The 15,729-nt window shown below is 41.9% G+C and overlaps 1 protein-coding gene across 3 annotated transcripts; it reads left to right on the top strand.

Moving 5' to 3' along the window:
• The first annotated feature begins 774 nt into the window (after positions 1 to 774).
• JMJD8 (jumonji domain containing 8) lies at positions 775 to 13,923 on the top strand. 3 transcript variants are annotated; one of them, XM_063430775.1, is made up of 10 exons: positions 775 to 807; positions 7,408 to 7,576; positions 8,103 to 8,195; positions 10,303 to 10,351; positions 10,703 to 10,799; positions 11,156 to 11,224; positions 11,735 to 11,854; positions 12,382 to 12,449; positions 12,747 to 12,881; positions 13,505 to 13,923. In XM_063430775.1, exons 2-10 carry the CDS (start codon positions 7,482 to 7,484, stop codon positions 13,583 to 13,585), a joined length of 807 nt encoding a protein of 268 aa, XP_063286845.1. In that variant the 5' UTR covers positions 775 to 807; positions 7,408 to 7,481; the 3' UTR covers positions 13,586 to 13,923. The 3 variants fall into 3 exon arrangements, with proteins under 3 accessions (XP_063286845.1, XP_063286842.1, XP_063286843.1); XM_063430772.1 differs by lacking the exon at positions 775 to 807 and adding an exon at positions 2,892 to 3,076; XM_063430773.1 differs by lacking the exon at positions 775 to 807 and adding an exon at positions 5,759 to 6,067.
• Positions 13,924 to 15,729: the final 1,806 nt, after the last annotated feature.

Here is a 15,729-nt window from a genome sequence, read left to right as displayed (position 1 = left end):
CCCCCAAACTGCAGAATTGTTTGTTTTTTGTCTTTAACCAATTGATGATAAAGGCAGATACCCATGTGTAGAGCATTACAACAACGAACAAGAAGAGGATATTAGATTACAAATTCAATGTAAAAATCTATTAAGTTAATGCTTGGATGAGGGAGTGTTGGTATGCGGAATTAGATTGTTCGAATCTGAACTGCCGAGCGATAACCCACTTCAAGATAACCCACTCCAACCTAACAATATTGATTTAAGAAAAACCCTGGCTTTGATTAGAGTAAACCCTCCTAGCCTGGTCTGCCTCCCCAAATCTTCAACAAAAAAATATTAAAATGAATCAATAAATAAAAGGCTAATAAAAAAAAAAACACTTACCTCGTGACATTACAAGTTTTCCGTCACTGGAGGTCCTAGAGGGGTGCCAAACATGCCTGCGTTAGAAGACATTTTGCACAGAATTAACATCAGCCAGCCCAAAATCTAGTTCGGGGCTGGTTTATGATGACCCTATGACACTGTCGAGGGTCGAGTTATGTGGAGAATTTCAAAGTGAAGTTAATGGGGTCCTGCCCTCGTCTCCTTGATGTTTGGGGGTGCTGTTTGAGTTTCTCTTGCTAAACAGGGGATCATGTGGTTTATTAGTTACTAAATCAGTGTGGGAGTCATGTAACCTGCCTAGCGGTGTTTAATCAATGAAAACCCAGTTTTCCTATATGTTTAAATCCTTTTATTTTCCTGTATAATGCCAGATATCGAATGAGCATCGCATGGGGCCGGGCCTAGATCCAGAGAAGATGGAGTTATCTACAGCAGGTAACCGGATCCTATCATGTATTGACAATAGTGATACAATAGTTGTGAGAAATGTAAAAGTAAAGTGGAATAAATGAAGACGATCTTTAAGGTTCTGAAATTAATTTTGCTGATAAAGTTAAACTTCCTTATTTAAAAGCTCTTGATGTTGTCTTTAAATCGATGATGAGTTTGGTGCTGCCACAGTGGTTATAGTCAGTCTCCGGCGCAGTCCAGCGCTTCTACAGTTTACACTAAGAAATCGCTGATTAGAATTCATTGTGACTGACAATTCTAAATAAATAACTAAGGCTTATCTGTGAACACGTTCCAGCCCAGAGGAAAAACATACAAAACACACAGCTGGTAACCACAAAGAGAGATACACCCTTTAATACTACTAACAGATAGAAATATAATGACTACGTGACATTTAGGTTATTTACGCCAATGAATGTGGAGGCTATTTACCAAGTAGCACGTGGGAAAAAAGAAAAACAACAAAGACTGGAAATTAACTGTGAGAGAAAAGAATTAGCATTTACCGGTAATAACCCCACGGATCTCCAAACAATAGAAACATAATTTGTATCAACCAGTCTGACACAAAATATATGTATAACGATGTTTCCTTCCAACATAAATACATTTACACTTTACATTGTTGAATTGTTATCTTTTTTTTTTTTATAAAGTAAAAACATGTTCTGCATCGAGCGCTGTATAGTGAGGAAACAAGAGACCCCTGGTCGCTATTTGGGCCCTAATTCTATAATGACGCCCTGACCCTGGACTTTACCATGATTCCAATCGCCAGCATGCCACTGTCCAAGAAGCCACTAGAGGGCGGTAAAAGGCTGCCAACTCAGTCCAACTATAAATCCCACTACTACATAATATACCCTGCTAGTGCTGGTAGATGGGGGTCAGTGGTAGGGCCCCACAGGGCCAGGCAGTCATCTATCGAATATGGGAGAGGGGGTTTTTCACTAAAGGGAGAATTCAAAGTAAATTCAATGTGAATCCTAATTTTGAGTTCGAAATAGCGAACTTGAAAAATCGTCTAAGCCAGCTATCATTATTATTATTATTTTATTATTTATATAGCACCATCAGATTCCGTAGCGCTATACAAAGGGTGGACTAACAGACATTTAATTGTAACCAGACAACTCGACGTACAGGAACATCGAGATGGAGGGCCTTGCTCAATGAGCTTACATTCTAGAGGGAGTGGGATATAGTGACACAAAGGGTAAAAGTAGGGGTACGAAGTAAGATGTTAGAAAAGTATTCGCTGAGGGCTTAACCCCTTAAGGACACATGACATGTGTGACATGTCATGATTCCCTTTTGTTCCAGAAGTTTGGTCCTTAAGGGGTTAATAGGTAATTTTTGACAGTTGCAGAGAGGAGTTATGGAGGCTGGGGGATGAAAACCTGCTAACAGTTTAATTGATATGCTTTCTTGAAGGAGTTTTTAATGATTTTTTGAATGAGTGGAGACTGGGTGAAATTCTTCTGGAGGAGGGAAGGGAGTTCCACAGAAGAGGTGCAGCCTGGAAAAGTCTTGGAGGCGAGCATTAGAGGTGGGAGTACGGACAGGGGATATACGTAGGTCTTTGGTAGTGAATGAGTAAATCAAGTGCTGGCAATCAATGGGTTAATCCAGTGCTGGCAGTGAATTGGTTAATCCAGTGCTGGCAATGAATGGGTTAATCCAGTGCTGGCAGTGAATAAGTAAATCCAGTGCTGGCAATCGATGGGTTAATCCAGTGCTGGCAGTGAATGGGTTAATCCAGTGCTGGCAATGAATTGGTTAATCCAGTGCTGGCAATGAATGGTTTAATCCAGTGCTGGCAGTGAATAAGTAAATCCAGTGCTGGCAGTGAATGGGTTAATCCAGTGCTGGCAGTGAATGGGTTAATCCAGTGCTGGCAGTGAATGAGTTAATCACAGTGTGGAGAGTCAGCCTTATACAGTGTGGAGGTTTCCCTTCCCGAGGCATGCCGGGTAGTGTAGTTTTATCACTCCTCCAGTCTCATTGTTTTCATTCCGGGGTGGGCAGAGAATAAACTACAATTCCCTGCATGCACTGCGGGGATGTCAGTGACGGCTACACACCAGGAACTGTTTGAATGGAGCAGGATCTGAGTTAGTGTTTATCATAGTGAGTGTGAGTGAAGCAATCCAGAGGACTCCCAGCATCCTCAGCCTTCCTGGCCCAGGCTAACCATCACCCTGCAGCTTTATAAACTCTGGGTACCAGTGCCACCTCTGTCTGCATCCAGGTAACCTGGGGCTGTGTTACTGTGTATTCATTACATCTTACTAATATCTGAGACAGGATAATATTAATCATATGGGGGATATAGAATGATACTGAGGGGATATAGAATGATACTGGGGGGATATAGAATGATACTGGGGGGATATAGAATGATACTGGGGGGATATAGAATGATACTGGGGGGATATAGAATGATACTGGGGGGGATATAGAATGATACTGGGGGGGATATAGAATGATACTGGGGGGGGGGAGGATATAGAATGATACTGGGGGGGATATAGAATGATACTGGGGGGGATATAGAATGATACTGGGGGGGGAGGATATAGAATGATACTGGGGGGGGAGGATATAGAATGATACTGGGGGGAGGATATAGAATGATACTGGGGGGGAGGATATAGAATGATACTGGGGGGGGAGGATATAGAATGATACTGGGGGGGAGGATATAGAAGGATACTGGGGGGGGAGGATATAGAATGATACTGGGGGGGAGGATATAGAATGATACTGGGGGGGAGGATATAGAATGATACTGGGGGGGAGGATATAGAATGATACTGGGGGGATATAGAATGATACTGGGGGGATATAGAATGATACTGGGGGGGATATAGAATGATACTGGGGGGATATAGAATGATACTGGGGGGATATAGAATGATACTGGGGGGATATAGAATGATACGGGGGGATATAGAATGATACTGGGGGGATATAGAATGATACTGGGGGGATATAGAATGATACTGGGGGGATATAGAATGATACTGGGGGGATATAGAATGATACTGGGGGGGGATATAGAATGATACTGGGGGGGGATATAGAATGATACTGGGGGGGATATAGAATGATACTGGGGGGATATAGAATGATACTGGGGGGAGAAGATATAGAATAATACTGGGGGGGGAGAGGATATAGAATAATACTGGGGGGTATAGAATGATACTGGGGGGAGAGGATATAGAATAATACTGGGGGGTATAGAATGATACTGGGGGGAGAGGATATAGAATAATACTGGGGGGTATAGAATGATACTGGGGGGAGAGGATATAGAATAATACTGGGGGGGATATAGAATGATACTGGGGGGAGAGGATATAGAATAATACTGGGGGGGATATAGAATGATACTGGGGGGGAGAGGATATAGAATAATACTGGGGGGGATATAGAATGATACTGGGGGGATATTGAATGATACTGGGGGGTGAGGATATAGAATAATACTGGGGGGGATATAGAATGATACTGGGGGAGGATATAGAATGATACTGGGGCAAGGATATAGAATGATACTGGGGGGGAGAATATAGAATGATACTGGGGGGGAGGATATAGAATGATACTGGGGGAGGATATAGAATGATACTGGGGGTGAGGATATAGAATGATACTGGGGGTGAGGATATAGAATGATACTGGGGGGGAGGATATAGAATGATACTGGGGGGGAGGATATAGAATGAGACTGGGGGGGGAGGATATAGAATGATACTGGGGGGAGGATATAGAATGATACTGGGGGGAGGATATAGAATGATACTGGGGGGGAGGATATAGAATGATACTGGGGGGGAGGATATAGAATGATACTGGGGGGAGGATATAGAATGATACTGGGGGTGAGGATATAGAATGATACTGGGGGGGAGGATATAGAATGATACTGGGGGGGAGGATATAGAATGATACTGGGGGGGAGGATATAGAATGATACTGGGGGGGAGGATATAGAATGATACTGGGGGGGAGGATATAGAATGATACTGGGGGGGAGGATATAGAATGATACTGGGGGGGAGGATATAGAATGATACTGGGGGGGAGGATATAGAATGATACTGGGGGGGAGGATATAGAATGATACTGGGGGGGAGGATATAGAATGATACTGGGGGGATATAGAATGATACTGGGGGGATATAGAATGATACTGGGGGGGATATAGAATGATACTGGGGGGGATATAGAATGATACTGGGGGGGATATAGAATGATACTGGGGGGGATATAGAATGATACTGGGGGGGATATAGAATGATACTGGGGGGATATAGAATGATACTGGGGGGGATATAGAATGATACTGGGGGGGGGGATATAGAATGATACTGGGGGGGGGGATATAGAATGATACTGGGGGGGGGATATAGAATGATACTGGGGGGGGCTATAGAATGATACTGGGGGGGATATAGAATGATACTGGGGGGGGGATATAGAATGATACTGGGGGGGATATAGAATGATACTGGGGGGATATAGAATGATACTGGGGGGATATAGAATGATACTGGGGGTGAGGATATAGAATGATACTGGGGGGGATATAGAATGATACTGGGGGTGAGGATATAGAATGATACTGGGGGTGAGGATATAGAATGATACTGGGAGGAGAGTGAAATGGAGTGATCCTGGGGGGGATATGGAATTATACTGGGCGGAGAGAAGGCTGATGATTATGGGGTAATTGTCTGGGGAGTAATCCATGTATAAGGTGATCAGTGCACAATAAAAGAATAATGGGGGGTGGGGGGGAGGGGTTAATATTCTCTAATCTCTGCTTTCACCTTCCATTTTCCCTTTGTGAAGGTCGAATATTGAGTCGATCTCTTTATCTGCTCAATGTTTTCCACTAATGGAAAGTTTCCGCCTCTACTGAGCAATGTGTTCTTTGCTGTCACACAGAGCCGCTCTCTATATTCCCTTCCTTACTGTTACTTGTATCTGTTTAGCTTAACGTTGGGCAAGATTTCTCTTTCCTGTCCGCGAACTAAAACTCCCATCATCCTCAGCATGTTAGTATTCACGGTACTTTTCGGGTGAAAAATCTATCCAGGTCACTTTACTAAGCTGCGTAAATAGCCAGTGTGCTGGCAGTCAGTTTAAAGATCTGCGATATTCCCTATCCTGGCTCGCAGGCTGTCTTCCCAGAGTAATTTACCTCAGACAACGGGTCTGTTTCCCTAAGGTAAGTGCTAAGAAAGATGTATGGAGATAGCAGGCATAACCCTGTCAGTTATAGCGTCATGTCTCTGAATGCCGCTATAAACAGTCCAAACATCAATAAACAAACAGGTCAAACCGTCACGTGGATTGCTTATAGGGCAGATTACGATTTTATTTTTATTTTTTTTCCCATCGTTTATTTTCAATCATTTTAATTTTTTTTTTTTCAAATTTGTAACTGTCTCAATGGGATCCGAAGGATTTTTATTTGACCATTTTTGAGGATGAAGAAAAAAAGATTATAGCAACAAGATCTCCAACCGAGATTTCAAACGGTCATTTTTTTCTCTCCAAAGATTTCTTTTTATTTTTTCTATATTCCCTCATTTTGAGGGTCCAGGATACTGGGTGTGTCCCTGGCCCTTTGTCTCATATAAGGGATTAACCCATTTGGGCCCAGCAGACTGGGCTTGCCCTTTAAGGGAGTAACATTTATTATAAAGCAGCCCTGTGAGACTGGGTTTTTCGCTTATTAATATAATTCTTTCCACCTCGCAGCCCACAGGGTATCGTTGGTATTAATGGGGGACGCAACACTTTTATCATTATTTATTTATACATTGTCTGTAAGCTCAGTGTGTCCACTTCTCTCACTTGCCGCAGAGCCGCACATCGCATCGCTCTCAGACGTGGTACTGAAAGGGTTATGTTTACTAGCGGTGCCCAACTAGTGACAATATACAGCGGGTTTTGCTAGGCACAATTTCCGCCAGCCACTGTCACACCATTAGGGAACAGAAGCCTTTGCTAACTAGCGTTGCAGTAAAGTTACAGTTAGAAAATCGCAGTTGTGACCGGGTAGTGAAGGGATCTGCCATTATGCCGGACCACGCCTAAGTTTCAACTATATAATGATCGCACACATTGAGATAACCCCTACATAAGCAACACTGGTCAGGAAGCATTTACACTGCTAGAGGAACACGTAGGAGAATTGATAGCCTGAGATCATTGATTTGGGGTAGATTCCTTACAAAGCTGAGAGCAGATGTATTACTCGGACCGATGTTATTACGTGTATTTCCTATTTTGATTTATATTGAGTCTGGCTTCTGCGCAAGCCCTATGTCTATGTTAACCTTGCCTTCAATGTCGAGTATAAAAATAAAGAATTAAAAAAAAAAAAAGAAAATCGCAGTTGTGGCCTAACTGTGACAAATATAGCAGTGGCTCTAGTAAATCAAGCCCGTTGTGCCGGTGTTTCTGTAATATATTGTGTGTACTATCTCCTTGATACATGCTCTCCGTGCCCCAGGTACATGTTTCACTGAGATCTTTGTGTTTTCTTTGCTGTGTTTTTAGGTTTTCGATGTCTTTAAGGTGTTCGCTGTAAGCGCGGGCACTGCCCTGTTGGCTGAGCAGCAGATCTTCTGCAGATGGGTCCCGGCATCCGAGTATTTCTTCTTCTCCAAGTCCTGGTGACCCTGGCACTGCCCGAGGAGGGCAAATGCACGGAAGACAATGGCGGCTGGTATGTATTAATCTACGACAAAGGTGTCCAAAACACAATATGTCCATACTGGCAGCATTTCATAAATAAACATACAGAGTTCATGCACCATAACCACTTCAACAAGCAGGCATGATTATGATGGTAAGACCTTCTCTTTGACATTTTTTCTCTTTAACTGTTTTTCATGTGATGATGAGGAGAAATAGAATGTTTCATTTCTCTTTTTAGAGTACTCTCTCTATGCTGACAGTTAGATAGAAAGGACAGAGCTTATAACAATGGCTGACAGGGAGCTAAGATAGAGGCGCCCAGTTCCAAAAAAGCAATAAAATGCAATGGTATGAATTTCTACATTTAATTTTGTTTTTCATACCCTCACAAAAACAAATTTGTTAAATACAGGGTGTAAGTTATCAAAATATAAAAAATCCTGAGACCGTTCCTGTTTGACAGAGCTGCATTTTGTGTTGGCCTTTGTATATGGGCAGCGCAGCGCTGTGGCCTATGTTCCTGCTATAAATGAATTTGTCTTATTGTGCCGCAGGGTGCTGGATCACGACTCTCCTGTGCATGAAGAAGAGCGTTGTACCGTAGAGAAAGTGGACGCTTCTATCACCTATTCTCAGTTTATACAACAGTGAGTACGATTCCCGTCTCCGGGTCCAGCCATTCAACGTGATCACTCATCCTACCCCACTCTCTGTTCTCCATCACGGTTACTCACTAAAGGGAGAATTCAAAGTGACTTTTATATTTTGGTGAAATCTAAAACATAACTTGTATTAATATAAGATTTTAAAATTTAGGAATAAACCTCACATAGTACTTAAGGCAAAAACAAAATAAAAAAAATGTATGGAAAAAAGATGAAAAGTATCTCTGAAATAGTGAATGTGCATTAAGCAACCAAATTTAAAAAAAACAGGTGAATATTATACTAATTTACAAAACATACAGCTTAAAATGTATAACATACTGTCTGTGTAGTTAATAAATGAGGTGTAGTTGAATTCCTCATGTATCCCTAGTGGAACCAAGGTTTTGAAATCGTAAATCTGTAAAATGCCATCATTGCTACATATTCATCTTTATATTTGCCCGTTCCCCCTAAATATAGTAAAATCTTACCTTTACTCCAGTCTGCTGCTGGCTCTGCCCCTGATCTATCTGCTTGGTTGGCATCATCAGAAGTGGTGATCTAAACCAATCAATGCTTTCCCACAGGACTGAGACTGTCAAGGAGGAAGATCAGGGGCAGAGCCAGCACAAGTCAAACTCAGCCCTGGCCAATCAGCATTTCATTGCATCAATCATCTCTATGGAAAAAGTTCAGGGTGGAGACACTGAATGTCAGTCACACTGTGCAGCACTGCCCCAGGAAGCACCTCTAGCAGCCATCTGAGGAGTGACCAGTGAAGGTATCCCTAGGCTGCAATGTAAACACTGCATTTTCTCTTAAAAAAGACAGTGTTTACAGCAAAAAGCCTGAAGGGAATGATTCTACTCACCAGAACAAATACGTTGTAGTTGTTCTGGTGACTTTGATTTAAAATGTAGCTAATTGTTAAGAACACAGACTGCCCCTTCAGGACATTGTAAGTATATTAATTACATTTTTGAACCCTTTTTCTTTCATTTCATATTGAAAGGTTTTAGGATTTTATATTAATAAAAGTTACATTTTAGACATCCTATCATATTTGCCTTTTTCCCCCATTAATAAGAGCTGGTGATAGACCAACAGAAAATGATTGGGAATTTATGTGATGTTCATATGTAAATGTCATATTTAGTTCACTAGTCAAACCGAAAACCTAGGAGAATTTTTTAAAGTTGGTTATATTTGCCTAAAATGTGAAATACATTTTGAATTTCTAAGAATGTACGGTTTAGCTCTCCCTAGTATGGTGTGAATTGAAATGTTACCACTAGGTGGCAGCAGAGATGTCAGTCACTTTACACTACACTACAGGGCAGCATACAGACATCATATACCCCCTTAGTGCCCTACACAGCGTTTAATATGAAATCATATCACAGCACGATACCCCTCACACAGAATTTCCCTATACGTAGTAATACAGTATAGCTAGCAGAACCCATTAAATTAAACCATAAAGTCCTCAAATTCCCAATTATCTTACATTAATTATTATCAGAGATACCGTAATAATCCTATTACTGGGATCAATTGGGCTGATTTTCCTGGATCGTGATCCCAAGTGCCCTGACGCCCACAGGACCCCAAAGTAAACAGTAGAGTCATGGTAGAAGCACAATATAGTAAAACAAAGTACTTTTCATTTGCTTTTTATATTTTTAAAATTTTAGCCCTTGGCATCCCCATTTATTTATTATTGCCATTTATATAGCGCCAACATATTCCGTAGCATTATCTCTTTGTTTCTACTCTGCTTCACATGAATTACAGCGATAATGTCAAACATAGACAAAGCATACAATATGGGGTCTATGGCAGATCTGGCAAAACACCTGATGTCAACGTGATCTTCTAGAATTCTTCTCCCCGGCACGTATACCCACCTGTTACACAGGGACATTATTTGCCATCTGCTGTTAATGGTAGGATGTACCCAAAAATGTTACAGATTTGCCTTCTTTAGCCATTTCTTAATCTATGGAACACAATACTCACAAAATGCTTTAACATTCCTTTTTATTGTTGTCATCATTCACTGATAAACACATATTCGGTCTAATTCTCTTTGTTTCTTTGTTTCCAGATACGCTTATAGTCGGCCTGTCATTATTCAGGGAATTACAGACAATGTGGTGAGTGGATCTGAGATTCGGTCACATGATTTATCTGTATGCAGGGTGTGATGGTCAAGCACGGATTACGTGTGGATTTGTAATTTAAACCTGGGATTATGGAGAATCAACAAGGGAATTGCACATTTTAGGGGAAAATAACTAAAAAGAAAGACATCTCTCTCTACTGTTTTGGTCTAAAATGGCTTGTCCATTCTCCTGAGTCCTAAATTAGTGAATCCATTCAATAATGTCATAATTAAATCACAGAGATTTCAAAATAATCCCAATAAAAAGCAAGAACCCTGAAAACCGCTACTTTTAATTCCATGGGAACTGATTTTAAATAGTTTACTTGTCTTCCTGTGCCAGGAGTTTCAGTCTCTCTGCACCAAGCAGCATCTCGTGCGAGAGTTTGGAGACCGCCAGGTGCGCCTGAGTACGGCCAACACGTATTCGTACGAGAAAGGTGAGTATATTGAGACGTTTCTTCCCAGTTTCTTGTTATCTATAGAGCCGGTGGACTGACGTTTGTAGACTAATTTTTAGTAAACAAAATTCTGTAAATCCTCACTATTAATCCACATCGTCCCAATCAAAAATATAAATAAAAAAAACTAACACTGCTACTATGTCCAAACCACAGAATTGATTTATCTAGAGTGAATGCTTTGCAATCCTACATTTCCCAACCCTTTGCAACAACCTCTGATTCTTGTAGCATACCAACTCCCATAATGCTTTGCCAGCCTTTAATTAGTCCTCCTGTCGTTGTGCACCTCTTGCCACCTGTTAATATTTGCTTTAAAATGTCCTGTTCTGCAGTGGATGTGCCATTCCAGGAATACGTCAATCATTTACTAAAGCCCCAGGACCTGACCTCGCTTGGCTGCGGTAAGTCACATGCTGCATTATTTTATATGTGAATAGATTGTGCTGGCTGCAGTGTATCCTACAAGTACATGTTTGGCCATACCTACGCAGGGTGGATATATAACGGCTGTGATTTTTGGGAATATCAGTAACTAAGAAAAGGGAAGCTGAATTAGGGAACCTCTGTGCACTAGGATAGGTTTCCAGGCTCCCATTCTGATACAAATATGATCCCCATTGTTGGGTATCCATTCTTCAAGCTTTTTGTTGTAGTTTTGGTGTGTACAAAATACACAATTTAAACGGCTTGTTCCAATAACCTCAGAGCAGAACACATCTCTGTGTATATTAAAAACTGTGCTTTTCCCAACCTCCTCTGCGGCTGCTTACAATAGATGCATTTTACTGCTGTTAAAAATATGACAGTGGTTGTGATGTGAATCCACTTGTAATATTTTTTTCCCCACAATTTCTGTCTTTGAAGGTTGCCATTTGTAAAATGAAACTGACATATTTTCTTGTGCACTACAGATACTTTGTATTTTTTTGGAGACAATAATTTCACAGAATGGGGTTCACTGTTTAAGAAATACACCCCACCCCCATTCCGGATTCCAGGTACCAGTGGAGCATACAGTTTTGGGATTGCCGGTGAGTGTTCTATGTGTATTCAGGGAAAGATTCAAAGGGGAGTTATAGCCGGAACACAGGGATCCTCTATAAAAAGTGTCATTTTGTAACATATACAGTAAGTGTAAGCTGTACCTGGATCCAATCTAAAGTCTGGCGTTCCATATGACGCAGTATGTAATGTGTACAGCACTAAATTAATTCCCTGCCCCACTAAAATCCATAAGCATAGGTTCTGTGCTGCTAAATTAGTGCTAAATCTGAATGGATTCTACAAAGAAGTAATAGATGTGAATTTTACTTGTTGCGTTGCTCCTAACCACATTTTCCTATTTTTAAAAATATATTTACTAAGCTGGGAACCTTGAGAAGTTCACAAGGAAACTCTGAATTTAATGCTAAGGAGAACTGGAAAACGTATTTGGTTATTATTTTCAGTTCAGGAAGATTGGCCTAACATGTCCTGTTTCCCAGTTAATTGAACCCGGTCTGCCGGAGAAATGGCGACAGGGTGCATGAAGGGATGATCTGTCCTTTATGTTCTGCAGGTTCTGGCACAGGGGTTCCTTTTCACTGGCACGGACCAGGCTACTCCGAAGTTATATATGGCAGAAAGGTGAGATGTGTATACAGTGTTCTATTAATATACTGTAAATCTTTCATAGGTCTGCACCGTGGGACTCAGTCACAAAGTCTTGATGTATTCTGTGGTCCTACCGTGAACATGAATCAGGTTTATTCTCTGAGGAGGGAATATAAACATGCAGTCTGGGGGGGAAATCATAGAGAAGAGAATTGCAATTATGATGTCAAACTATCAAACCGTGAGAATCCCCTGATTGAGCTATTTTTCCCTATCTGCTACTTTCTCTACAATTCCAAATAAACCGATCTTCTTCCTACTTTCTTCCAGCGCTGGTTTCTTTACCCACCTGAGAAAACGCCTGAATTTAATCCTAATGGGACGACCCTGTCATGGCTGTTGGATACATACCCCTACCTTTCAGAGGTAGAGCGTCCCATAGAGTGCACCATCCGCCCCGGAGAGGTAATATGCACCATATTAGATGCCCATCACATCAACCTCCAATCCTGGCTTGGAATTGTAAAAACCTGTTAATAACACACTATACAGGATTATTCACTAAAATGAGAAGAAGTCATTTTGAAGATAACAATAGCTGAACTGGAAATGTTCTCTTAGGCAGCTATGCTTCTAGTTCCACTACTTTGGTTTGAAATTTAAATTCTTGTTAATTAAATTGAAATAAAGACTTTCCGAGGAACAGACACATCCTTATGGCCCACACGTCACTCACATTATCAGGCAGTGGAATGCTGGGAGTTAAATAGCTCACCCGACTGAATCTCAGGTTCTGATTGGCTGTTGATCTCATGCTCTTGGTCAGTATTACTTACAAGTGTTAAATATTACAATATTAAAGGAAGTTCTAAACAGCCAAATCCACATGTAATCGGACGTCAGTTCCAAAGTGGTAATAACTTAACTTGCTGCTTAATTAGACAATATTAATCTGTTAGAATTGTACTTAACTGATTTATGTAACAAACATAACAGGTGAAAGCTCCACTGTCACTCCATGCAGGTGAATCCAGTTTGGGAATGATCAATTCTCAATCCGTATGTTTCTTTTTCCTGCATCTTGCCAGGTTTTGTATTTTCCTGACCGGTGGTGGCACGCTACCCTTAACCTCGACACCAGTGTCTTCATTTCGACATTTCTTGGATAATCCCTACCAGACCAGTCACTGGTGAGACCTCTAAGGACAGCCACGGTACCATGAGCAACATTGCAGTGACTTCCAACCCACAGTGCCACACACCACCGAGAGAACCAGGAGGTAGAAAACCACTGCTGGCCCTACAACTGGACTGGACTGGACTAGATTTTTTTAGCAACTGGACCATTTTATAAAATCACACAATCAGGATTGCTGTAGAATTTTGTTATACTGTATCATGAACTAAAATGACAATCTTCCATTCCCAGTGAAACGTCTACAGTTTAATATTTATAATAATATGAATGCTCCGTCCTGGTTTGTAGTTAGTAAACGTTCAATAAAATATATATGTATTTTAGCTGAAATTACTGGCTGATTTCCTGGGCTCTTAGCGGGGATCCATATAGGAAAGCAGATTATTCATCCTAAAACCTTAAAAATGACCAGTGGAGAGTTTTTACTTTTTTGTAATCCGCCATCATCTTTTGATGTGTTTGACCAAGCATAGGGTAGAAGATAAGTTATTAAAACAGGCTTGACATTTCTCAAATAAAGGCAGGTAAGCAAATTAATTAACCCTTTTGCTTGGTACAGATCTGGCATCAAGCAGTGGTTTGGGCCAATTTCTAGACTCGAATAGTTAATAATGCAAAACAGACTTGCTTCACCCTGTTGCTTGTGGCAGCAGGTAGGAGATGGGCAGATGAGGCATTTACTCCCTGCGTCTGCGTGTCACAGTATCAGAGACAGCTGCAGGGATTCGCTGGCTGTACCAACATGGCATCTGTTCCTATGACATTCACTAAATTGTAGTGAGAAGAAAAATAATAATTTAACCAACAATCTGCTCTTACAGCTTGACTTGCATTGGAGGCTGCTGCTGTTTAGACAAATAACTGTCCTGTATCATTGCTATTTAAAATTCTTACTAAATATTAATCTATATACTCTTGAATAGAAATCACACAAACACCATCTCCCCTCAAAAACCAAACACTATTTAGTAGATATACACCAAATAAATATTACATGTATTTGTTTCTGCATGTTTTCTTCCGAGGCGTATGGAAAAATAGCTTCCAAAAGCTGTGGACCTGTCAGCAGCATTTGCAGACCATTGGAAAGTATTGGGAGGCTATTGAGCATGCACAACAAAACACTGTGCTGCGCCAATCTAAATCTTCCCCATAGAGATGTATTGAATTAGTGCATCGATATGGGGAACATTCAGCGCCTTCATGCAGAGTGTGGAGACGCTGAATGTAGGTGCTGCAGCACTGAACTAGGAATCGCACTGAGTGAATATCACTAGAGGTGTTACTAGGCAGCAATGTAAACACTGCATTTTCTTTGAAAAAGCAGTGTTTAAAGTGCCAACATTGCAGGGACAGGCTATAGGCACCAGAACCACAACATTAAGCTGTAATGGTTCCGGTGACTATATTGTCCCTTTAAGAATTGTATTTTTCAGGGTGGGGCCGGACCGCCAAGCAGAGCAGACACATGGCACTATAGCTCCTGCTATTTTCAGGCAATTTAGTCCCAAAAACGCAACTTCTGGAGCTAAGTCATGACAGGCAAATGCACTTAAGTGCCAGTACTGGAGAACAATCAGCGACCTGATTCTGGGCCCCTTTTGGGGGGAACACAGAACCCTAAGACCGAGGCCTAGTCAAGCCTATCCAGGTGGTGAGTAGGGTGGACGGCCGCCGTCCTGCTATCCTGCCTGGCTGCAACATGGGGGTCCCCTAACTCAGTGGGGTGATGGCCTTGCTTCCCCCCCCCTTTGGGCCGGTGGGGGTCATCCCGGCCTACCCTGGGGCTCCTACCCAAGCGGAGACTTCATCTCAGAGACATCACCTACGATGGCGGCTGGGCCTGACCGGCGCGCTATGGAGGAAGAGGCCCCTCCTTGGGGCTCTTGGCGCTCACTGCGGGCTACTCAGGGAGAAATCATTTGAGCAACCTACCTAACCTGAGACCCGACCTGGAGTGCTCCAATCAACACCGAGGACCTTGAGCGGAGATCAGCTGACTGACAAAGCGGCTCCAAGGGTATTCAGGCTGCAAGCTGGCACGATCCGGTGAAGCCGAGCCACACACACACAACGGCCGTGGTTCACTATGAAGACCTCACACATACCCAGCTC

The sequence above is a fragment of the Pelobates fuscus genome, chromosome 8, assembly GCF_036172605.1.
Source record: "Pelobates fuscus isolate aPelFus1 chromosome 8, aPelFus1.pri, whole genome shotgun sequence".
Taxonomy (NCBI): Eukaryota; Metazoa; Chordata; class Amphibia; order Anura; family Pelobatidae; genus Pelobates; species Pelobates fuscus.
The sequence above is the reverse complement of the archived record's forward strand: the minus strand, read 5'-3'. Positions and strand labels throughout refer to the sequence as shown.

What these genes read in the sequence shown, in the direction of transcription:
- JMJD8 (XM_063430775.1), top strand. Translation starts at nt 7,482, where the DNA reads ATGGGTCCCGGCATCCGAGTATTTCTTCTTCTCCAAGTCCTGGTGACC. An exon ending in ACGGAAGACAATGGCGGCTG is followed by an intron (nt 7,577 to 8,102) that starts GTATGTATTAAT and finishes ATTGTGCCGCAG; the next exon opens with GGTGCTGGATCACGACTCTC. An exon ending in ATACAGTTTTGGGATTGCCG is followed by an intron (nt 11,855 to 12,381) that starts GTGAGTGTTCTA and finishes TATGTTCTGCAG; the next exon opens with GTTCTGGCACAGGGGTTCCT.